This window comes from Hylobates moloch, unplaced genomic scaffold (assembly GCF_009828535.3).
Source record: "Hylobates moloch isolate HMO894 unplaced genomic scaffold, HMol_V3 SCAFFOLD_13, whole genome shotgun sequence".
NCBI classification, from domain to species: Eukaryota; Metazoa; Chordata; class Mammalia; order Primates; family Hylobatidae; genus Hylobates; species Hylobates moloch.
Genome location: NW_026652288.1, coordinates 37960939 through 37985598, shown reverse-complemented (window position 1 = coordinate 37985598; position 24660 = coordinate 37960939). Strand labels below are relative to the sequence as shown.

Here is a 24660-nt window from a genome sequence, read left to right as displayed (position 1 = left end):
TGATCACGTCAGCCTCATGCTTGGAGCAGCTGGTTAAGGGCACAGACACCGGGACAGACACCCAGCCTGGGAGTCCCAGTGCCTGACCTCCCCTCGGGCATCAAGTCAGTCCGCCTCTCCGGGCCTCAGTTTCCTCCATGATGAAAGGGGTCTGCTGAAGGACCTGTCCCATTTAGGGCAGCAGTGAGGCAAAGCCCCGGAGCCCACGCCTGTGCCAGGAGCAGGGCCTGGCCCAGAATAAGGCCTTGTCATGTTGAGCTGCCTATTTTCAGCAGGGTTAGTTTCATCCTGGTGAGGCGGCGCCAGCATGGTGTTCCACCTCCTGACCTCCTCTCCCTCCTCCCTTTCCTGCCATCCACACCTCCCAGCCCTGTTCTCACACCTCTTGATATGGGGGCTTCACTGTGGTCTCCCCTGACCTCGCCCCTCCCCTGGTCAGGCTAAGTCTCAGATTCCTCCTCATGGGTGAGGGGGGCAGAGTGGCCCCTTTCCTCTGGCCCACGCTGGGCACTTGCTAGAATCCCAGCCTTGGTCGGGGTGGAGGAGAAGCAAGTTCCAGCTCTCCAGTTTTGCCTCCATATCAGAGAGCCCACCCACCCCTCTCCCCGGGGCTCTATCCTGCACCTAGTGGCCCCTGTCACTCCCCAGCCGCCCCCACGTACATACCCCGGTCACTTGTTTCAAACCTGGCTGCCCCTTAGCCGCCCGGCCAGCCGCTTGCAGGCACTCAGCCTTGCTGTGTAGTCACCCCCTCCAGCCCCTGGCACCTAGCCTGGCATAGGGGGGTGAGGCGGGGTGTGGGAGGCTGACCCTGCTGAAGCAAAGGCTGTGGTTGGGGTCCCCGCCCAGCCGTGCCCTGTGTCCAGGCAGCTATGGGCCACATGGCCCAGGCCCACCCACCCCAGCTCCAGGCCCAGCCCCGCCTCCCTCCCGCCCTCCGTGGGTGGAAGCCACAGCCGAGGCTCAACTCCTGGCCGCGTCACCACCGCTGCCCTGGAGGCTGGAGCATAGAGCCCAGGCAGCCCTCGTCAGTGGGTGCCCACGTCGAGGGCCTGGGGAGTCCTGGATCTACTCTGCTTTCCCAGCTGGAAGCCTGTCTGTCCACAGGCCCGCCCCATTGAGGGTGGCCCAGGAAGTGGGAAGGAGCGTGGTGGAGGTGAGCTGGCCAGGCCTCAGGAGGGAGGGGAGAGGGGAGGGCTAGACTGGCTGCCGGGGAAGGAGGGTCTGCCCCTGGCCACTGGAGCCAGCATGAGCATGTGCGAAGGCCGCACCTTTCTTGGGGATGGGGCGGGGTCACCGTGTTTCCATGTGTGCGAGATGGCATGTGCCTGTCTGCTGGGGACTTGCAGGCATCTGAGCATAGGTCCCTGAGCCTCTCTGTGGGAGCACACTCCTGGGGTCTGGCTTGCATGGGGGCAGACGTTTCTGTGAGACTGTGCCTCACTCAGTCACTCTGGGTGACCCTGGAGTTGACTGGGTGTGCTTAGGTCCATGGAGGTCTCCTTGCCTACTGTGTGTGGTTTTGGGGTCGGGGGGGCCTCCCAGTGTAGCTTTGTATCTTGGGGGTTATTCCTAGGTGTGTGTGTGTCCTGGGGTGCGGCACGGCTTTCCCTCGAAGTCATGGAGTGTCTGCGGCATTGTGTGTGTACACACGTGTCCCTGTGTTTCTATGTGTGGATCTCTTTGGGAGTCTCTGCATCTCTGGGTGCACAAGTCTTTGCAGTGTGTATGAAAGGGTCCCAGTCCACGGTCCATCCCTGGCTCTTCTGGGGCCTACGTGCAGGCTGGCTGAGCCGCGGCCTTCCCATTCGCTGCGTGTGTACTCTGAGCCAGGCTGGCTTTAAGAGCCGCTCCCCCACGTTCTCCCACTGAAGCCTCAGAAGCTCCCTCTGGGGCACGCTCTGCTGGTGCCGCATATTCTAGAGACAGGAACGGAGGCTCTTGGTAAATGTCCTTTTCCCCTGCCCCGCGGCAAGCAAGGCACTGACCCCTGGCCACCAGCCTCCTGAGCCCATGCTCCTGTGCGGGCCGCCGCCGGGTGCTCAGGATGTTGTAGGGTTGAGGGTGAATTGCTGCTGTTGCCGGCTAGCCGGGAAGTTTTCTTTTTTTCGCCTAAGATAAATATTGGAGAAGAATGGCCAGGGAGCTTTCCATGTGACCAGTGCATGTGGCTGGAGGCCTGTGGTTTGTGTGGCTGGGTGTGTATCTGCATGTCTGTGTGATGGTCTTAGGACTCGGCTCTGTGGGGTGTCAGCTGTGGACGTCCTACGTGCTCTGGCATGTCCTCACATGCATCTATGTCTAGGGATCATGCATGTGTGTGAGTGTGCATGTGTGTGCATGTATGTGAGCATGTATTTGTGAGCGTGTGAGCATGCGTGTATATGTATGTGTGCATGCATGTGTGTGCATGTGTGTGCATGTTTGAGTGTACATGTGTGTGCATGCCTGTGTGAGCATGTGTGTGAGCGTGTGTGTATGTGTGTGCATGTGTGAGCGTGTGTGCCCATGCGTGTGTGCATGTTTGTGAGTGTGCATGTGTGTGCATGTCTGTGTGAACATGCGTATGTGAGCATGCATGTGTGAGTGTGCATGTGTGTGTGCATGTGTGAGCATGCATGTGTTGCAGGATGGCTTTGCTCGCTGCCGTGTGTTGGGTCTGTGATGAGAGGCCATAGTTGCTGCCTAGTATGTGTCCTGGCGTCTGTGCGTGGCCTTGTGTGTTGCATGGCAGGGGAGGTAGACAGTGAGAGGGCCTGGGTGCTGGAGCCTGAGAGGGGCAGGGCCTCTTTCCTGCCACATCACCCCCTTCCCCCTGCCCAGCCTCAGGCGAGGAATAAATGACGTCTGCTCTGATTTCCCAGGCCGTGTGGGCTCCCACACACTCTCTATTGTGGTGTGCGTCCCCACCCTGAGTACCTCTGGGGGGTGAAGGGCACCAGCAGAGCCCTTTGTGTCTGTGCCCTTTTGTGCTGGGCCAGATTCGGGGCAGGAGGGCTTGGCCCTGGCATCACTGGGGGCTCTGAGCACCAGCCTGGGCCTGGCTGGGTAAAGGAAGCACCATCTCTTCGTTGAGCCACACTCTCTGCGCCATACCTTACCTTGTGCTGGGCAAGCCTGGGGACACAGAGATGGCCCCAGGCCCTGCCCTCCTGGGTCTCCCAGTCCAGTGGGAGAGGCAGACCTCTTATCAGACAGTAACAGCCCGTCAGGCTCCTCCCTCCCAACCCTGGAGAAAGTAAGAGTAGCATACATTTGCTCTGCTGAAGGGACCATGCCCGGCATCCTCTGTAGTGTATTTGTTCATTCATTCATTCATTCATCATTCAGCAGCAAGAATGGCAGTAATGATAACAGCAGCAAGCCTGCAGTGAGGCCCCACTCGGCACCAGTCACTGTTGTAAATGTTTTACATGTGTCATCTTATTCGCTCGTCCAACATGCCCAGGAGGTAGGGACTATCGCTACCCCCAGTTTGCAGACTGAGGCCCAGAGGGGTTGAGTCACTCGTCCAGAGGCATACAGCTTGGAGTAGTAGAGCCAGTATCTGGGACTGGGCAGTCGGCTCTTAACCACCAGTACAGGCCTGCTGATCCCCTGTACTGCACCAGGCCTTTGCTGAGGACAAAGCAGTGGCCAGGAGGGACAGGCTCTGTCCTCGTGGGACTGCCTGTTCGTTGCAGGAGACATGCTAATTAAGGACCATACGGACAAAGGTAAAATTACAGCTGTGACAGATGCTGTCAAGGGGAAGGCACGGGACATGCAGGGTTTTAGACAGTCTCACTCTGTCGCCCAGGCTGGAGTGCAATGGTGTGATCCTGACTCACTGCAACCTCCGCCTCCTGGGTTCAAGTGATTCTTGTGCCTCAGCCTCCCAAGTAGCTGGGACTAGAAGCACATGCCACCACACCCAGCTAATTTTTGTATTTTTTTAGTAGGGATGGGGTTTTGCCATGTTGGCCAGGCTGGTGTCGAACTCCTGACATCAGGTGATCCACCCGCCTCAGCCTCCCAAAGTGCTAGGATTACAGGCATGAGCCACCGCGCCCGGCCATGGACCTGCAGTTTGAAGGAAGAGGAAGGGATAACAGGGTGAAGGTTGAGGGGGCAGGGGGCTCTTCGGGACCCAGGCTAAGGGCACAGTCCATGCAGAGGCCTGGTGGTGGGGACGGCGCTATACCTGGAGGAATGAAGGAGAGCAGGGCTGCCCCCTCCACCCTCCACAGACGCTGCTGAATCCAGGCCCCGCTTCCAAAGGCGCCCCCCGGCCGGATCTATGTCTTTATGGGCTTTTACCCATTGTGGGGACTCATGGATTTCCAGAGGCACCCCCCATGTGATTTGGCTCTTGCCAGGATACACTGCCACTTCCTGAGATTCCCAGCGTAGGCCACGTGGCTGGGTGGGCCCCCCTGCAGTGGGGAGGGTCTGGGCGTTCACAGTGGGGTACCTTTTGTGGTGTTGGGACACACACCAGCTTACTTGTGGAACAGCCAGATTCAGTCTCTGAAGACCCATTTTCTCCCCAGGCGTCAAGGTCAGACTTCCAGGGAGTGAGTATACGAGGCCCAGGGACTTGTGTCTGTCTCGGCCCCATCCCCGTGCCCTGCGCCGCCTCAGGGACCAGGCTCATTACTTTGGTAATGGCATCACCCATTTGTTCCACAGATATGTCTCGAGCACCTACTGGGTTCCAGCCACTGCTCTAGATGCCAGCAAGAACCAGACAGACGGGTCCCTGCCCTCAGGGCGCTGACATTCCGCTGGGGGCACCGCCAGTCAGTAGGTGTAGGATGCCAGGGGGTGGTAAGTGCCACAGGGACATAAAAAGCGGGGTGCACATTTTGTTCAGGGGTCAGGCAGCCTCTCGGAGGAGGTTTTATTTGCGCTAAGACCTGAATATCAAGAAAGGCTGAGCAGTGCAGTTCTGGCAGAGGGAAGATAGGTGCAGAGGCCCGGAGGCTGGAACAGCTGTGATGAGTCCAAGACATACCCGGAGGCAGCCAGCTCGGCTGGAGAGGAGTGAGGGGAGGAGACGAGGTTTGCGAGGGTGGCAGGGCCCTCCCAGTCAGGGCCGTGTTGAATCAGTGTTTGAGCCAAAGTGGGAAGCCCTGTAGAACGGTGTGTGTGCATTTGTGTCATGTCTTCAGATTCCCTTCTAACCACGGTGGCTTTTCTGGTCTTGGTCTGGTCATTGTCAGGGACATTGTCCCTCCCTGTTTTTGTCCCATAAACCTCCAAGGTCCTTTCTGTAGAGTGGAGGCCTTGGCTGGAGCCAGGACCACTGGGGAATGGGGGATGTTGACTTGCCTTCTCTGTGGGACAGAGTGGCTGCTTTTGTAACCTGGCACTGGATAGCCCTGGGCAGTGACTTCCCCTCTCTGGGCCTCAGTTTCCTGGTTTGGGGAACAGGAAGGAAGAGGACTCCCCACCCAGCACCCGGAACTGTTTAGAGGGCTCCTCGTGGCCTGGTCTGTGTGCCTGGCACAGCCTGGGCGAGTCCACAGCCACGAAGGGGGGCCCTTGTGAGTCCACGCCCTGCTCTAGGCACTGAAATGCAGCCATCATGAACCAATACGCGGTCCCTGTCCATATGAGCCACTGACTTAGTGAGGAAGATGGCCAAGACAGGCGAACAACTGTAATATGCAAGGCAACGCTGAGGGCCCTGGAGGGAATGGACCTAGGCTGACTGCGCCAGGCTCTGCGCCAGGTGCTGGGGGTGCCACATGGAGCAAGACCAGGCCGAGCCCCTGCCTGTGAGCTCGCGCTGCAGCCCTCGGCCAGTCCTGCCACCTCCACCTTTACAGCATGCCCAGAACCTGCTCATGCCACCCCCTCTGCAGCCCCCACAGGGTCCTGTCCCCTTAATTTCCCCTGGACCATCACAGCCTCCTCCTCCCTGGTTCCCCTTTCCGTTCTGCTCCCACAGACTGTTCCCAGCCAGTGGGAGCCTGTGAACTCCTGAGTCAGGCGGTGGCCCTCCTGGGCTCAGAGACCCCTGCAACTCCCATCTCACTCGGGAGAGGACCAGGCCCTCCCTGCGGCCCCCAGAGCCCCCCACGATCTTCCCCATTACCTCCCTGGCCTGTCCTTCCACTCGCCCCCTCACCCACCCTGCTGCAGCCCCGCGGCCTCCTCGCTGCCCCTTGACCATATCAAGCAAATTCCCACCGCCCTGGCTGTTCCTTCCTCCCGGGCCCTACATGGCTCCCTCTCCCCTCCTCACGCAGGTCCCTGCTCACGTGTCCCCTTCTCAGCAAGGCCTACCTGACCCCTTTATTTTATAATTATTATTATTACTATTTTGAGATGGAGTCTCACACTCTGTCGCCCAGGCTGGAGTGCAGTGGCACAATCTTGGCTCGCTGCAACTTCCACCTCCCAGGTTCAAGCGATTCTCCTGCCTCACCTTCCCAAGTAGCTGGAACTACAGGTGCCTGCCACCACGCCAGGCTAATTTTTTGTATTTTTAGTGGAGATGGGATTTCACCATGTTGGCCAGGCTGGTCTCCGACTTCTGACCTCAAGTGATTTGCCTGCCTTGGCCTCCAAAAGTGCTGGGATTACAGGCATAAGCCACTGCGCCCAGCTTGTTATTCTTATTTTTGAGACAAGGTCTCGCCCTGTCACCTAGGCTGGAGTGCAGTGGCACAATCACTCACTGCAGCCTCGACCTCTCAGGCTCAGGTGATTCTCTAGCCTCAGCCTCCTCAGTAGCTGGGACCACAGGCGCACACCACCACGCCCGGCTAATTTTTTATTTATTTTTTACTTTTGGGGGTAGAGACAGGGTCTCACTAGGTTGCCCAAGCTGATCTTGAACTCCTGGCCTCAAGCGATCCTCCGTCCTTGGCCTCCTGAAGTGCTGGGATTATGGGCATGAACCACCGTGCCCAGCCTTGACCACTTTATTGAGAATTCCAGCCTCCCCTCCGCTCCTTTCTGATTGCTGCGTTATTTTCTATGTCAGCATTTTTCACCCGACTTAGTAGATATTGTTCTGATTTATCTCATACATCGACTGCCTCTTTCCTTCTAGAATGTGAGTGCTGCAAGGACAGGGATGTTTCTGACTGTTGGGTGCACTGCTATGGGCCCCAGGCCCAGCAGAGTCAGCCCTCGGTAGATATGGATGGGTGCATGGGTCGATGCATGGGTGGGTGTGATCGGGTCACTTGTGGGTGGAGTAGGTGTTTGCTAAGGAGGACCCTGGGGATGTGTCAGTCCCAAACTTGAGGACTCCTTGGAGGCACAAGGCTCAGTGTGGGAGGCCTGAAGAGAGATGTGGATAGAGGAGGGTTGGGGGCCGTGCAGGATGGGGGCAAGAGCTGAGCCAAGGTTTGGAGGCAGGAATGGCGTGGGGGACTTGGGACAGTGAGGAGCCTGCTGTGCCGGGACGGGAAGCCAAACTCCCAGTGCCTCCACTATCAGAGCACATGCCCAGAAGGTAGGGGGTAAACTGAGGCAGGGAGGGTCCCTCCCAGAGCTGGTAGGTGAAGATTGTGGCAGGGTGGTGAGTGGGACCCAATGGTGGAAGGCTGAGTGCAGGCTGGAGGCAGTGAGCGGTCTGGGTCCCCTTCCTGATTCGAGTTTCATTTTGGTGATGATGAAAGGATGCCTGTGGTCCTGGCCACCTCCCCTGCCCTGCCCCCAGGTCCCTGCGTTCCGGCTGGGCCAGCCCCCTCCCTTCCAGGGGCAGCAGCTTTGATCAGAGCCTGGAGGGGGCGGGGCAGGAGGTAAGGGTTTTTGCGCGTGCGTGTCTGCTCACACCCACAGCTTTGTCGCACGGTGGATCTTGCTTTTCCATTTGGGCCAGTTAACCTTGTGGGGGACAATTGGGGTGGTGGGACCCTTTTCCTCCCATAAAAGGTCAGAGGATGCAGGGGGTGACTGGAAAATCTGAAGTGTCTGCTAGGCCAGGTCAACGCTGCCTGTCCCACATGTTAAAGAATTCAAAAGATTTTTTAAAATTTGAAATAAACATTTTAGAGTGGGATACAAAATGTGCCTGCATTTTTGGGATCAAATACTGGACTTCAGAGGCATCTGTGCCCCGGCTGGGGCAGAAGGCTGCACCTTCCTGCTGCTCTGGGACTACTGCCCCCAGGTCCCAGCTGCTCATCTGAAAGATTTCCTGGGTGCTGCCGGGCCTTGTCCAAGGCCTCTGAGCAGGGGAATAGTGCAGCGGACAGGGACGATCATTCCACGGAGTCCCTACCGTGTGCTGCCCTGGGCTACAAGGGGGCAAGACAGAGGACAGTCCCTGCCTTGTGAAGCTGACACATTCTAGGGGAGAGGCAGATGCTAAAGAATTACACACGTGGCTGGGCCCGGTGGCTCACGCCTGCAATCCCAGCACTTTGGGAGGCTGAGGCAGGTGGATCACCTGAGATAAGGAGTTCAAGACCAGCCTGGCCAACATGGTGAAACCCCGTCTCTACTAAGAATGCAAAAATGAGCTGAGCCTGGTGGCGGACGCCTGTAATCCCAGCTTCTCGGGAGGCTGAGGCAGGAGAGACACATGAACCCACTAGGCGGAGGTTGCAGTGGGCCGAGATCATGCCATTGCACTCGAGCCTAGGCAACAAGAGTGAAAGAAACTGTCTCAAAAAAAAAAAAAAAACGAATTACACACACACACACACACACACACACACACGCACGCACGCACACGCAGGCACGCACGTCATATATGTGGTAAGAGCCCTGAGGAAAGATAAAGCAGAGACGGGCATAGAGGGTGACAGGACAGGAGCAGGGCTTGTGAGCACAGGCGGGCCTGGGAAGTCAGGGGAGGAGGGAGATCAGTGAGAGGAGAGTTCCAGGTAGGGCACTCGCCCATGCAAAGGCCCTGAGGTGGAACCATGTCTAGGATTTGAGAAACAGCAGGGGGACCTGTGTGGCCAGGGCACAGTGAGTACAGGGGTGCATGGGAGGAGAGGAGGGCAGCGTGGTGATGGGCGCATCCTGTGGGGACTCTCAGGCCACGGGGAGGCATTTTGGGGGCCAGCAAAGGATTTAAGGCTGTGGACTCTGGAGTGGGTGGGACTCTGGCTTCCAGGCCCAGCTCTGCTTGGTGAGCTTAGTGAGAGATTTGACCTTTGTGAGTCTCTGTTTCCATAGCTGCAAAATGGGGCTCAGAATGGCCACCCTACCGCGGTTGAGGGCGCCTGTGAGCTCAGCGTCAGCGTCTGCTCTGGGCCATGGGTCCCTTGTGGTGGCGATGGTGGTGGGAGTACCGAGCTGAGCCTCAGGCCACATTTGGTGGGAGGGGTTGGTTTTAAGCATCTTTCCTGCTGCCAGGCCCATGGGAAAGGCTGGTGAACAGCCATTGGGGAGGTGGGGGCCTGGGGGCCCACTTTGTGCTTCCTCCCACTACCCGTGGCGTCCAGGAGAGGTCACATAGGAGGGAGGGACCCTCACTCAGCAGAGGCTAGGCCAGGAGAGAAAAGGCAAGGTCTGGGTGTAGACAGAAATAATGGGGGGGGGGGGAGGGAGAGGGGAGGCCAGGACCAACCTTCAGAGGAGGAGGATGATAGTCGTAGTAGTAATAATAATAATAGACAAAACCAACAGCGTCACCTCAGCCCTCCAGGGCAGCAGGACAGACAGGTAAGAGCCCAGCCTTCAGTGCCTTCCACACACAACTGCCCAGGTTCAAATCCTGGCTGCTTCTCACTGGCTGCTTCTCCTGTCCGTGCCCTGGACAAGGGCCTTCCCTTCTCTGGGCCTCAGTTTCCCCATTTGTGAACTGGGATGAGGATGCTTGTGAGGATGGAACGGGATTAGACGCACAGCAGGGCCGGAACCCGCGAATCTCTGCAGACAGGCCTGGAGTCTGGTGTCCACTCTGCCACCCTAGCTGGGTCACCTGGGTTAATGAGGTCCCCCTCTGTGCCTTGTTTTCCCTGTGTGTAATCTGGAGCTCATAATGGCCCCTCCCTCCAGGGTCAGATGTGGGACTCTGGGTAAAGTGCCTGGAAGAGGGCTGGTACACAGTAGGTACCCAGTAAGTGCTGGCTGCTATTGGAATGGTGACCGGCACTTACCGAGCACTTACTGTGTGTGATCTGCCTTGGCTCTGATCCCAACCGCTGTCTCTGGGCCAGGCCCTCCATGCCCTGTGTTCTGCGTAATTCCGTATAAAAACTCCAGGAAGGCCAGGCACGGTGGCTCACACCTGTAATCCCAGCACTTTGGGAGGCCGAGGCGGGCAGATCACTAGAGGTCAGGAGATTGAGACCAGCCTGGCCAACATGGTGAAACCCCGTCTCTACTGAAAATACAAAAATTAGCTGGGCATGGTGGCGGGCGCCTGTAATCCCAGCTACTCGGGAGGCTGAGGCAGGAGAATTGCTTGAAGCCGGGAGGCGGAGGTTGCAGTGAGCCGAGATTGCACCACTGCACTCCAGCCTGTTTGACAGAGCCAGACTCCGTTTAAAAAAAAAAAATTAAAATAAATAAATAAATAAATAAATACTCCAGGAAGCAGCTACTATCATCGCCGTCTTTGAACAGAGGAGGAAACTGAGGCACAGCGTGGCTGAGTTGCTCACCCAGGGCCACATATTGAGGTCCCCAGGTTGGGTTAGAGCCCCAGTTCACAGACACAGAAAGTGAGGTCACACAGGGCCGGTCGTAGCAGCGCTGCTGGGGTTTGGAGCCCTGGGCAGCCTGACTGCCAAGCTTGGAGCTGGCCTGGGAGCCCAGCCCCCACCCTTCCCTCCCTGCACCTGGGCAAGCCCAGCCTTTCCGCCTAGCTCTTCTCCCTCTTCCCAGGCCTGGCACGGCCTCTGTGGCCCCCATGTCAGGAGCTTCTGTTGGGAAGGGAGCGCCTGCTGGGGAAACCGGCAGGGCTTGGAGCTGCACAGGACGGTCCAGGGTGGGGTCCCTGCCTGGTCATTATAAACATGTTCAGTTCCTCTGTTTGTCCTGCCCTCTGTGCAGTGCCCAGAGGGAAGGGGTGGCCCCAGGCAAATATCCGGAGGTGTGCCTCTTGCCCCCTTCCCTTGGGGGTTTATGGGTGGGAGGGCAGGAGGCCAGGCTTCGGAGGACATCCCCCAGACCCCGTGCTGCCAGCTGGGCCAGCTGCCCACCCTGCAGGCTGCTCCTGCCCCATCCCCAGGTGTTCCCCACCTCAGGATCTGCCCCGCTCTCCGCCCTCTGGGCTTAGTGAGGGGTCACATGGCTGATCCTCTTCCTGTGGCTGTGGGAACTGCCTAGTGCCCCGCAGTGGGGAGGGAGCGGGATGGGCGGGGCAACAGGTTCACGATGAAGAGGCCTGGGCTGGGCATGGGGCCAAAGGGGGTGGAGAGACATCTGGGAGGACAGAGAGGCCAGAGGACATGGGACGCAGATCTGGAGTGACAGCAGGCAGAGTGGGCAGATGGGGACTGTTGGGGTATGTGGATGACCCTAGGAGCTGGGCCTAGAAAGCCACGAGAGAGTAGGTCAGGGCCACGGGGGTGGGCCAGGCTGGAAGGCCACGAGGGAGGGATGGGCAACACTCAGGGCGCTGGCATTGGGCTCAGAGAAGGGGCTGGGCAGAGACAGAGGAGGCTCCCCGTCTGCCCTCCATCCTAGGCCCCAGGGCAAGCAGGGAAACTGGGCCAACCCTGGGAGCCTTGGCCAGGCCCGGCTCTGACCACCCGCTGGCCTCTTGGGACCAGTTGAGACAGGTTGGCTGCCGGGCCCCCACCCACCTCCCACAGGGCTCCCGCTGCCAAACCGGTTCCCCTGGCTGGCTCCCATCGATGGTCCTAGCTCTGGGCCAGGGCCTCACCTTTCCCAGCTGCTCCGAGGAAGGCAGCCTGAGCCAGGAGGAGAAGTAGATGTGGAGGGGCCACGTGCATCTGCGAGTCCCCTGTCCTCTCACTAGGGCCACAGGACTCTCTGGGCTGCGTACTGTGCCAGGCTCTGGGGAGCCCGCTGGGAACAAGACAGAACAGAAACTCCACATGTGCGTCCCCTCATCCTCTGGCCTGAACTTTTCCCCTCTTCCTGGAAGCCTTCCTGCTGCCCACCCTGCATCCCTCCAGACTGGGTCCCATGCTCCCGTCCCCCAGCCCTGACCACCCTGGGCTGCTGCTGCATGGGGACAGGTCTGTCTGCCCCACACGAACTTCCCATGAGGTCAAAGGCTGTCTGGGTCACTGCGGTGGCCACAGAGGAGGCCCATTGCTGAGTTACTCCTAAATGAATGAATGAATGAATGAATGAATGAGTGAGTGAACGGATGTATTCCTCTCATTTTACAGATGAGTAACCCGAAGCCCCTAGAGGAGTGGTCACCTGCCTGAGGGCACTTCTGTCCCACCAGCATCAGACCAGGTGTGTGCGACTCCAGGGCCCGGGCCGGGACAGCTGGGGTGGGGCCTTCCGGGGGAGCAGGACCTGGGCTCCTCCTACAGGCGCTGTGGGAGTCACCCTGGCCATCACAGTGGTCCCCACCGATAGGCCCCCTGTATTTGCCCAGCCCTGCACCAAGCTCTTTGCTCCCAGTCACCCATTACCCTTCACAGCAGCCCTGTGGGGGTTCATCCACAGCACAGAGAGGTTGTCACCTGCCCAAAGTTGCGGCAGCATGTGGTGGAGAGTCGAACTACGGCCACCTGGTTCCCTTTCCCATCTTTCTCCGTGGGATGCTGCCATCAGCGTGTCTCCCCCTCAGCCCCTTTGTTTTTTAAAGTGGCTTTGGTCGAGCATTTGCTCTGTGCTTGGTACTGTGGCAAGGGCCTGACTGAAGACCACAGATCCTAAAGATAGGGGAGTGTCGCAGCAAGGCTGCCTGGGTTCCCTCTTACCCCAGGGGCTCAGTAACCCTGTGCTGAGTCAATATCCAAAGGTGTGTGCGTCCCCAGCCCAGACTCATGGCTGGACCAGTGGCAGTGGCCAGGCCATCAGTGACCGTCCATTGAGTACACACCATGTAACAGGCATAGCAGGGGATGTGGGGAAGCAGGGCAGATGGGACCCGGCCAGAATGTAGTACTGACATTCTAGCGGTGCGGTGTGGATGCTGCACTCATGAACCTAAGAAGGAACAACAAACAGGATTTCCATGAGTTCCGGGCTGTGACGGTGATGTAGAGTGGGGACGGTGGGACACGGGGCTGTTTGCCTTGGGGTGGTCAGGAAAGGAGTCACTGCTGCTCTGAGAACTGAAGGAGGGGACGGGGAGTCCTGTGCAGACACTGGGAAGTGAGCTCCTGGCAGAGGGGCCAGCCCATGCAAAGGCCCTGAGGTCTCCAGGGGATGAGAACAGAGAGGTGATGGGGCCTTGTGGGCCCGCAGGAGACAGAGCGGCAGGAAAGTTCTGAGCAGAGGGATGAGACCGCTCGGGTGCTCACGGGTACCCTCTGGCTGTGTGTGCCGCACAGATGGGGGCAGGGGGTGAGCAGGGAGACCCGGAAGGAGGCTGCTGCCTCCTGTTGGTCCTGGTGTAAGATGAGGATGGAAGGGACAGAGCAGGGGCAGAGAAGGAAGAGACATGGGCAGGCTCTCACCCACCCACCGTGATTCCCTCCCGAAGACCGCACTGAGCCCCCGGCACCATGTTTGGGAAGAGGAAGAAGCGGGTGGAGATCTCTGCGCCATCCAACTTCGAGCACCGCGTGCACACGGGCTTCGACCAGCATGAGCAGAAGTTCACTGGGCTGCCCCGCCAGTGGCAGAGCCTGATCGAGGAGTCGGCTCGCCGGCCGAAGCCCCTCATCGACCCCGCCTGCATCACCTCCATCCAGCCCGGGGCCCCCAAGGTATGCGGCACCCACCACCACCTCCCCCAGCCCACCCCAACCCCCGAGTGGCCCCAGCGCTCAACCCCACACTCGACCCTGTGACCGACACCTCCTCACTGACATGGAAACAGACACACCCCAGCCTTCCACCCTGATCCTGGGTCCAATGCTGGCCTTTCACCCTCTACCCACTGGCTCCAAGTGCTAAGAACCCATGCCACCCCAACCTGAGCCCCCCATGGCCCATCTGACAGCCCCCACACCAGCTTCCAAGCTCTGCTGTCTCCCGCACACTCATGTCCCAAGGGCCATGCTGCTGTACCCCGGACCACACTCCCGTCCCACCCACCCTTGAGCCTTTCCAGAGTTCCTGGCAGTGGGGGACAGACCCATTCCCAGAGGGTGACAGCCCCAAGTGGTCAGGGCTTGGGTGGGGGAGCCCGGAGGAGGCACCTGACACAGACCAGGGGTCCAGGCAAGCTTCTGGGAGGAGGGGACACTGAGGCAGAGCCCAGGGCTGAGGAGGAGGAGGAAGAATTCCAGTAGACGCTGGGGAAGCCGGGCTTTAGTGGAGAAAATCACTCCTGTGAAACACTGGGGGCTTTTTGGTTTTGGGGGTTTTTTTTCCTGCCATCTACAGCAAAATGGCAAGGTTGGGATTTGAACCAATGTCTGTTTCCAAGGCCCATGCTCTTAACCCCTCTCCTGCCTCCATGTGAAATTATAAGAGTTGTGGAGCCGGTGTCTGGGTGTGGCCTGGCCTGAGGCTGGCCTGGCCTGAGCCCATGCTGGGCCTCGGAAGCCAGCCTCAGAGCCTGGACTCTCTCCCATGGTCAGTGGGGACTGGGAGGGGCCACAGGCCAAGGGGAGCTCGGCCAGGTTTGCTTCCAGCGGGTAGAGATGGGTGTGCCTGGGGACTCACCCTCCTGGTGCCCAGCCCAGCCTGGCGGGGAGAAGCCCCAAGGCCCACAAGTTGGCCATAGACACAAGTGCAGCCTCAATGTGGTGGCCCACTAAGGGGTCCGTGTGGCCCATGCAGGGTGCTTTTGAATGCTTTGACTTCTTTGCCTCCACTGAAAAAGTGACAGACTTCACTTCCAAAACCGTTTCTGGCATCTGGTGACAGACCAGCTGGAGCCCAGTGGCAGCTGCCTCCACAGGTGGGGCACTGGTTCTTCTGGGCCACAGGCTGCACCCGACCTGCCTCAGCTCCACGCCCTGCCTGGCTCTGTGGCCGCTTGGATGTAGGCTTTGCCCCCACCAAGGTGTCTCCAAAAACCCAGACCCTGCCTGGCTCACCAGATGTGAGGCCTGCCTGTGACTGTCCCACTGGGAGGCAGGGCACCTGAATTCACACACGGGGCCTTGTGGCCAGCACTGTCCTAGGGCCCCGGGGGCACTTGTGTTTGCTGCCCTTGGCCAGGCCTCAGGCCTCCCAGGATGATCTCAACCCCCTGTTTTTTTTTTGTTTTTTTTTGTTTTTTTGAGACACATTCCTGCTCTGTCTCCCCGGCTGGAGTGCAGTGGCGCCATCTCATCTCACTGCAACCTCTGCCTCCTGGGTTCAAGCGATTTTCCTGCCTCAACCTCCCGAGTAGCTGGGATTACGGGCGCCCACCACCATGCCCAGCTAATTTTTGTATTTTTAGTAGAGATAGGTTTTCGCCATTTTGGCCAGGCTGGTCTCAAACTCCTGACCTCAGGTGATCCTTGGCCTCCCAAGGTGCTGGGATTATAGGCGTGAGCCACTGCTCTTGGCCTCAACGTTCTGCTCTAATAGCAAAGTCTGGCCTTGTGTCCACCTTAATTTCCTGGGGCCCCTGGGCAAGGCCCAGCTTCAGGCCGACAGCCACGGCCAGGAGAGACAGGGAAGCGTCAGGCCACGGATTTTGTGGGATCAGTGTTTTCTACACGTTACAGGCAGGGCTCCAGCTGGAGGATGCCTGGCAGCCCCAGGCAGGGTCCGAGTTTTGTGGGATCAGTGTTTTCCGCACGTTAGAGGCAGGCCTCCGGCTGGAGGACATCTGGCAGCCCCGGGCAGGGTCCCTGTCAGCAGGGCCCACGTTCTCGGCTCACTGTGGCCTTTGCACAGACAACTCACTCACTACGTGGTTTAGCAAAAGTTCACTGAGCCCCTGCCGTGCGCCAGATGCTGGGTCTAGGTGCTGAGATGGAGCAGGACCCGAAGCAGACAGGAAAAAGCAATCCCTGCCCAGAGCGTGCACTAGGCAGAGCCGGGAGCGGACAGATGCCTGCGTGCTCTGTATCAGCTGCTGTTAGTTGCTCTAGGTAGAATGCAGGCAGGGCAGGGGCCGGGGAGGGCAGGGGCTGGCATTTTAGATGACGGGAGGCCAGCGGAAGCCTCACTGAGAAGCTGAGTTTTGAGCAAAGACCTGAAGGAGTAGAGGGAGGGAGCCACGGGGACCGTGAGAGCTGATGTTCCAGGCAGAGGGAGCAGCCAGCGGAGAGGCCCTGGGCGCAGGGGGGCGGGGGTGGCGGAGACACCCGTGTTCCTGGAAATGGAGCGGGGGCAGAGGTGGCCTGCAGGACACGACTCAGACCACAGAGGGTGGGGACAGGGTGACTCGGGAGGCACTGGATGTTCTGCCTGGTCCCCACCTGCATTTGTATTTGCCACTCGGCTCCTGGGACCCCCTTGCCCTCTACTTTGGGACCAGGCCTTTCTGACTGTCCCTGTCCCCCACCCTTGTTGTTCATGGGAGCAGAGAGTGTGGTTTTGGGGCTAAAGAACACTGGCGCCCACATGGGAGGAAGTGCCAGGCCAGGCCCTGGCCCCAGCGCCCTGTCATTTGCAGCCCTCGGGGCTGATTATGGGGTGGGTCAGCTTCTGCCCTCCCTCCCCCAACCCCGCAGGGCAGGACTATTCCACCAGTGTGGGGAACAGGAGAAAAACAAGGGGGCCTCTCCAGGGTCCCACCGAGCCAGGGGGCAGCAGCCTGGCCATGGCGATCACTCCTCCAGCCCCTGCAGCTGCGTCCCCAGGGAGGGGAGGGGCCGCACCGCCCATGCCATTGTCACTCCATGGCATCTCTTCATTGCGTCTCTGTCTTGTCTCTGTGTGTGTCGTGCTGTCCTGTCCCTGCGTGTCGGATGCACATCCTGTGTGCCCCACTCCTTGCTGGGCCCCCACCCACCATTGACTGGGACCCCAGACCATCGTGCGGGGCAGCAAAGGTGCCAAGGATGGGGCCCTCACGCTGCTGCTGGACGAGTTTGAGAACATGTCGGTGACACGCTCCAACTCCCTGCGGAGAGACAGCCCGCCGCCGCCCGCCCGTGTCCGCCAGGAAAATGGGATGCCGGAGGAGCCGGCCACCACGGCCAGAGGGGGCCCGGGGAAGACAGGCAGCCGAGGCCGGATCGCCGGTCACAGCGAGGCGGGTGGCGGCAGTGGTGACAGGCGACGGGCGGGGCCAGAGAAGAGGCCCAAGTCTTCCAGGGAGGGCTCAGGGGGTCCCCAGGAGTCCTCCCGGGACAAACGCCCCCTCTCCGGGCCTGACGTCGGCACCCCCCAGCCTGCTGGTCTGGCCAGTGGGGCAAAACTGGCAGCTGGCCGGCCCTTTAACACCTACCCGAGGGCTGACACGGACCACCCATCCCGGGGTGCCCAGGTAACCCATCCCCCGCCCCAGGGCCCCCACTGTCCCCTGCCCGTTTCTCCTCTGTCTCCACCTTCCAGCCCCGCCCCACCACCGTGCATCTCATCCTGACCACCCATGTGTCTGTCCGATCGCTGGGTCTCTCTCCTGCTTAGGGAGCAGAGCTGCTCCCTGGCACCCATCACTGACAGCTACCTCTCTCTTCTGTTTCAGGGGGAGCCTCATGACGTGGCCCCTAACGGGCCATCAGCGGGGAGCCTGGTTGTCCCCCAGTCCTCCTCCTCCTCCTCCTCCCGGCCTCCCACCAGAGCCCGAGGTGCCCCCAGCCCTGGAGTGCTGGGCCCCCACGCCTCGGAGCCCCAGCTGGCCCCTCCAGCCCGCACCCCCGCCGCCCCTGCTGCCCCTGCTGTTCCTGGGCCCCCTGGCCCCCGCTCACCACAGCGGGAGCCACAGCGAGTATCCCATGAGCAGTTCCGGGCTGCCCTGCAGCTGGTGGTGGACCCAGGCGACCCCCGCTCCTACCTGGACAACTTCATCAAGATCGGTGAGGGCTCCACGGGCATCGTGTGCATCGCCACCGTGCGCAGCTCGGGCAAGCTGGTGGCCGTCAAGAAGATGGACCTGCGTAAGCAGCAGAGGCGCGAGCTGCTCTTCAACGAGGTGCGGGCGCTGCTGCCCTGCTGCCCTGCCGGTCCTCCCCCCCCCCCCGCCCTGCCCTCCCTCCCCCCGCTCCTGCTCTGCCCTCCCTCCTCTCCCTGCCCTCCCTCCTCTCCCTGCACTCTTCTGTGCTGGGCCAGGCTCCCCTCCTCCCCTCACTCCTCTCCCTCCCCAGGCCGTCTCCTCCGCCCCAGCTGGGTCCTTGCCTCTGTCCTCAGCACCCTCACCCACATCTCTGTCCCTGAGCCCCAGACCCAGGGTTCCTCAGCCCACTGACCCCCCACCCAGTGTCTTCCAGGCCCCTCACACCCACTGAGGCCCACCTGGGCTCCAGGGTACAGTGTCCTCCAGACCTGCCCCTCCTGGGTTCCCTGTGCCCCGCCCCGGCCTCCGCTTCCGGGCGTCCCTCGGCACAGCCCACACAACAACCAAGAGGATGTTTCTGATGTTCAGGCCCACCCCGTCCCCGTCCCTCCTTAGAGACCCTGGCAGTGCCCCGCAGCGCCCTGACGATAGGAAGCCCAGGTCCCTTTGCCAGGCGTGTGAGGCCCCTCTCGACCCCATTGCCCATCACAGCACCCGGCTGCACCAGGAGCTCCTCGCCTGGGTTCCTCATCCTCCCCACACACATGCCTCTTCTCTTATCCTTGCCCTTGTCCGGGTCTCAGCCCTGTGCTTGAATGCCCTCTTCCCACCTGCTCCTCTGCACCAGCCCAGGACTGACCTGAGATGGGCGTGTGCCCAGGGGGGTGCACCCCCAGAAGGGAGGCGTGGGCTTCAAGCTGGCTCTGAGGCCCACGTGGCTGTGGCAGTAGGGGAGGGCAGTCCAGGTGGCCCCGGTGAGCACAAGCTCGATGTAGAACTGCAGGGGAGCCAGGGGGGTGGCGGTGGCTGGGTCTGAGGCGGGCCTGGCAGCCCTCCCGCCTCCCTCCACCGCTGACCCAGCCCCTGCACAGGTGGTGATCATGAGGGACTACCAGCACGAGAATGTGGTGGAGATGTACAACAGCTACCTGGTGGGGGACGAGCTCTGGGTGGTCATGGAGTTCCTGGAAGGAGGCGCCCTCACTGACATCGTCACCCACACCAGGTATTTCCGGGGCCTCAGACCCCTCCTGTGACACGACCAAGCCCCCTCCAGACCACTAGGGGTGGAGCCATATCTCCAAACCAGCTGTGCTTCGGGCCCCCGGGATGGGGTCATGTCTTCCATTCCTCCCACTCCAGAGTGAGGTCGAGTGGTCTCAGATTCCTCCCACTGCAAGGCAGGGCTGCGTCCCCCTCTGCCCCCTGGGGTGCTGTCCACCTGGCTGCTCACCCACCACCCCACCCCACAGGATGAACGAGGAGCAGATCGCGGCCGTGTGCCTGGCAGTGCTGCAGGCCCTGTCAGTGCTCCACGCCCAGGGTGTCATCCACCGGGACATCAAGAGCGACTCGATCCTGCTGACCCATGATGGCAGGGTGAGGGGGTGGGCGGCAGGGTATGGGGGCGGCGGGGTTCCGGCTGCAGGGATTCCCTGCCTCTTCCCATCCCCTGTAGGTGAGCTCTGACCTCCAGGTCTGTGTCTTGAGGAGCCAGGAAGTTCATCCCTCCCTCCTGGAGCAGCCCAGAGTCAGGCTCCAGCTCAGTGGGGGCTCTGTGCAGTGGGAGGGCACAGGCTGGCAGGGGCTCTGCCATCAGCACAGGACACTGGGGCAGGGATCTGGGCAGACAGTGCAGCCCCCGCCACAGGCTTCTCCCTCCATTGAAAAGCTGCTTCCTGCCCAGCACCCAGGGGGGGCCGTGGACCCCAGCCCTGTCTTCCATACTTCGGACTGAAGTTCCGAATCTGAGGCTGTGGCAATTATAACGTCGGGTGGACATGATTTTCTGTGAGAGAGGGCCCTTGACGTGAATGAAATGCTTGCAGAAGTGGATGACTCCATCCCTTCCCCCAAGGAAGATTAAGCCACACAAGTCAGTCCAGGCAGAGGCAGAGAGAGCTCTGTGTCACTGACAGTCTGTGAAAATCTCCAGATGTCTACAGATGTGTTTTGGGGGCGATATCTGTGGGCCACCTGAGATTGTCCACACACGGTTGTGGGGATGTTTTCTGGAGGGAAGAAGACCCATAGAAATCCTCAAAAATCGGAAAGGGGCCCACAGTTCCTAAGAAGGTGTGAGGGGCCTGGTTGTCGTAAAGGCAGGCTGTGTCCCCTCACGGCCCTAGTGCAGGGCTACCTTCCGCTCCACCCGAACTAAAGACTTGCTCCAGGGCAGCAGGGCCCCAGGGCACAGGCTTTCCGGGCCACCCCTGTTCCCAGCTCCAGCCCGGCCTTTGTTTATCTGCAGTACTCAGGCCACTGCCCCCAAAAGCCCCAGAGGCTGTCAGGGAGGGAAATGGGGGGATCCTGGGGGAGGTGACTCGCCCGAGGGCCCCCACCGGGAGGTGGTGGAGCTCCCCAGTGGTCTGGCTCTGGACCCCAGCTCTGACCTCTGGGCTGCACATCGTGTCTGAAGCCAAGGAATGACGCAGGCAGACACCCCTGCTCGCCCTCCAGCTGTGCCAGCTCCTCTGACCCCACTGCCTCTGCCCTGCCCCAGGTGAAGCTGTCAGACTTCGGGTTCTGCGCCCAGGTGAGCAAGGAAGTGCCCCGAAGGAAGTCGCTGGTCGGCACGCCCTACTGGATGGCCCCAGAGCTCATCTCCCGCCTTCCCTACGGGCCAGAGGTGAGCCCTGGGGTGGCTTGGTTGTCCCACCGTGGACAGCGTACACTGCCATTTTCCAGCTGCAGCGCTGGTGGGAGGTGGGGCCCAGTCTGGGGAATGGTTGCCAGGAATGGTGCTCTGGACAAGGAGGTACTGCAGGCGTGCATGTATTCATTCATTCTTTTTTTTTTTTGAGATGGAGTCTCGCTCTGTTGCCCAGGCTGGAGTGCAGTGGTGCAATCTCAGCTCACTGCAACCTCCGCCTCCCGGGTTCAAGCCATTCTCCTGCCTCAGCCTCCCGAGAAGCTGGTTTTACAGGCGCCCGCCACCATGCCCGGCTAATTTTTATATTAGTAGAGATGGGGTTTCACCATGTTGGCCAGGTTGGTCTTGAACTCCTGACCACAAGTGATCTACCTGCCTTGGCCTCCCAAAGTACTGGGATTACAGGTGTGAGCCACCACGCCCAGCCTTGGCTCTGATTTCTGAGCATTGTCTTCACAGGCCGGCTTTCCCCTTGTGGGAGCAGAGCTGGCCCCGGCAGCTCTGGGAAGTGTCTCCCACCTATGGGCTCTCCTCTTTTCCTGGGTGTTTTGGGTAAAGTCCCCAGGTTGGCTCTGATTGGCTCAGCCTGGGTCCTGTGCCTGTTTCTGAACCAATCACTGTGTCTCCACTGTGGTGATGAGGCCGTGTGGGTCCTGAACCCACCAGTGGATGCTACCTGGGCTGAGGGAGGGAGGACATCTGGGGGCAGTTGACAGAAGAGGGGTGGGTGCTGGGGGTGCAGCTCTCTTCAGGGGCTCCCTGGAGGACTAGTGCTCCGTGGACTGCTGGCTGGGCACCCAAGAGGGAGTTCTGGGCCAAGGACTCCAGGAGCCAGAGGCAGAGACAACGCTGGAGCAGTCCCTCCCTGCGGCCTCCCCAGGACCCACCATCCCCCCACAGCTCAGCCCTGCTGTCCCTTCTCCCGCCCCAGGTGGACATCTGGTCACTGGGGATAATGGTGATTGAGATGGTAGATGGAGAGCCCCCCTACTTCAACGAGCCACCCCTCAAAGCCATGAAGATGATTCGGGACAACCTGCCACCCCGACTGAAGAACCTGCACAAGGTAGGCCCCTCCCTGGCTGGGAAACTGTGCGCCAGCTGGCGTGTGGCAGGGCGCCAGGTGGAGCATGGGGTATGGATGGGATGGGGACAGTGATGGCGCCTGGGATGGCGCTTACTGTGCGCTGGGCCCCCCACCCCCGGGCCTCGTGTGTCTGTGCAGACCCCCCTCTGTGGGGCCTGGGCGACTGAGGCAGCAGAGCCACCGGCCCCCTGCACCCTCACCGTTGCCCTGGGCCCCGCCCGGCCCTAGAGAGATTTGCACATTTGGAAGTGAAGGACAGGGCCCGGACCTTCCTAGTGGAGCACTCGCCAGGAGGGAAAGGGGCACCTCTGGGCCCCAGTTGCTTCCAGCTCCTGGCTAAACCATGGAAATAGGGAGTACATGAGCCCCCAGGGTTTGTCGCTTCCTCTGGGGCCACACAGTAAGCACCATCACAGGTGCCATCACTGTCCCTGTCCCGTCTACACCCCAAGCTCTAGACACCCCCCCTGCCTTCCTGCACAGTACATGCTGCCAGCCGACTTGGCAGAGGCGGACACTGCGGCCCCACAGCAAATGAATAGTGGGGACCCTCGCCCCCTGACCCTCCCCTCCTTCTCGACAGGTGTCGCCATCCCTGAAGGGCTTCCTGGACCGCCTGCTGGTGCGGGACCCTGCCCAGCGGGCCACGGCAGCTGAGCTGCTGAAGCACCCATTCCTGGCCAAGGCAGGGCCACCCGCCAGCATCGTGCCCCTCATGCGCCAGAACCGCACCAGATGAGGCCCAGCGCCCTTCCCCTCGACCAAAGAGCCCCCCCGGGTCACCCCCGCCCCACCGAGGCCAGTAGGGGGCCAGGCCTCCCCCTCCTCCCAGCCCGGGAGATGCTCCGCGTGGCACCGCCCTCCTTGCTGGGGGTAGATGGGACCCTACTACTGAACTCCGGTTTTGATCTCGTGACTTTTAGAAAAACACAGGGACTCGTGGGAGCAAGCGAGGCTCCCAGGACCCCCACCTTCTGGGACAGGCCCTCCCCCATGTTCTTCTGTCTCCAGGAAGGACAGCGGCCCTCCCATCACTGGAAGTCTGCAGTGGGGGTTGCTGGGGGTGGAGAGAACACTAAGAGGTGAACGTGTGTGAGTGCACGCGTGTGAGTGTGCATGTGTGTGTGTGCAAAGGTCCAGCCACCCCGTCCTCCAGCCTGCAAGGGGTGTCTGGCGCCTTGCCTGATACCCAGCCCCCTCTCCCCCTGAGCCATTGTGGGGGTCGATCATGAATGTCCGAAGAGTGGCCTTTTCCCATAGCCCTGCGCCCCCTTTCTGTGGCTGGTTAGGGAGACAGGTCAGGGCCCCTCACCCTCTCCAGCCCCTGCAGCAAATGACTACTGCACCTGGACAGCCTCCTCTTTTCTAGAAGTCTATTTATATTGTCATTTTATAACACTCTAGCCCCTGCCTCTATTGGGGGACAGATGGTCCCTGTCCTGCGGGGTGGCCCTGGCAGAACCACTGCCTGAAGAACCAGGTTCCTGCCCGGTCAGCACAGCCCCGGCCCGCCCACCCCTGCCTCGAGTTAGTTTTACAATTAAAACATTGTCTTGTTTTGTGTGTGTGTGTGATGTGGTGGTGGGGGGGCCCTGCCCCACTGTCTTGGGTGGGAATTTGCAGGGAGAGGGTCTGGATCTGGGAGCAAACCACGATTCCAGCCAAGGCAGCGCGAGGGTGGGGTGGGGAGTGGGGAGTTCAGATCGTAGCAGCCAGTAAGCTCCCCCAACCCGCCACTCCCTGGAATGGGGCAGGATTGTCCCCCCCCCCCCACCACGCCCGGAAGCAGCCAGTTTGCCACTGTCCATGTGCAGACTGATCCCAGTTTGCCAAATCTGCAATTTCCTGGAACCTTTTAAAGGCTGTCTTGAGCACGTTTGGTGAGTAGGAGCTACCCAAGTTAGTAAATTTAAGGCCATTTGGCAAATTGGTCAGTGGGCAGATAGGCTTTTGGGGGATTGACTGAGGTTGACTGGCCTGGAGCTGCTGGCTTCGGAGAGACCCCCTGTGAAGTGTGTCCCTCCACGCAGGAGCCCAGAGCCAAGCCCACGCTGGGGGGAATCTGACTGGCATGGAGGTGGCCATGCCGCCATCACTGCTGCTGCTGCATCCTGGCACTTCGCGCCCGAGGCCCCGTTGGGCTCCACTTTCTGCATCCTCCACAGCACCCAGGGAGGCAGTGGGGTGGGGAGAGAGCCAGGAGTGAGCCTCCGTCCCCAAAGCCAGCCAGGCGTCATCAGCACCAGAGACCTCAGCCTGGTCCTCTTGGGAAGTGAGTGGCCAGGGCAGAGATTCCAGGTTAGTCCACACCTCCCACCCTTCACAGGTCCTGACCCCAAGAATCAGGGCACTGTGTGTGTGGCAGGGCCTAGGCCAAGTGCAAACACAGCCTAGATGGATCATCACAGAGTGAAACCCAGCGGTGCAAGCAGCTGTGCTCTCTGCGATGTGTTGGAGGCTTAGGTGAGGTGGATGCCTTTCTGGAAAAAAAAAAATGCTAACATTGGCAAAAGAAGAAATAGAAAACAAGACCAAAATAACTGTCTCCTCACTGCACACGTACTCCAGAGTAAATAAAAGGTTTCAGGCTTGAATGCACTTTCAAATGAGATTTTTTTTTTTTTTTTTTTTGAGATGGAGTCTCGCTCTGTTGCCCAGGCTGGAGTGCAGTGGCACGATCTTGGCTCACTGCAACCTCTGCCTCCTGGGTTCAAGCGATTCTCCTGCCTCAGCCTCCCGAGTAGCTGGGATTACAGGCGCCTGCCACCACACCCAGCTAATTTTTTGTATTTTTAGTAGAGACCAGATTTCGCC

General features: G+C 60.2%; 1 protein-coding gene across 8 annotated transcripts in view; it reads left to right on the top strand.

Moving 5' to 3' along the window:
• Positions 1 to 23404, top strand: part of PAK4 (p21 (RAC1) activated kinase 4) — a 52857-nt gene extending 29453 nt beyond the window's left edge. For 2 of the 8 annotated variants that reach the window (XM_032172981.2, XM_058426874.1), the window contains exons 2-10: positions 12264 to 12336; positions 13538 to 13763; positions 16919 to 17377; positions 17579 to 18025; positions 18979 to 19112; positions 19360 to 19486; positions 20610 to 20735; positions 21691 to 21825; positions 22430 to 23404. In XM_032172981.2, coding sequence (XP_032028872.1) covers positions 13560 to 13763; positions 16919 to 17377; positions 17579 to 18025; positions 18979 to 19112; positions 19360 to 19486; positions 20610 to 20735; positions 21691 to 21825; positions 22430 to 22585 — 1788 coding nt within the window. In that variant the 5' untranslated portion in view covers positions 12264 to 12336; positions 13538 to 13559 and the 3' untranslated portion in view covers positions 22586 to 23404. Of the gene's footprint in view, positions 1 to 1009; positions 1157 to 4671; positions 4810 to 11327; positions 11408 to 12263; positions 12337 to 13537; positions 13764 to 16918; positions 17378 to 17578; positions 18026 to 18978; positions 19113 to 19359; positions 19487 to 20609; positions 20736 to 21690; positions 21826 to 22429 lie in introns of those variants that run through there. The other 6 variants (XM_058426873.1, XM_058426872.1, XM_032172982.2 and 3 more) reach the window with 6 other exon arrangements.
• The last annotated feature ends 1256 nt before the right edge of the window (positions 23405 to 24660 follow it).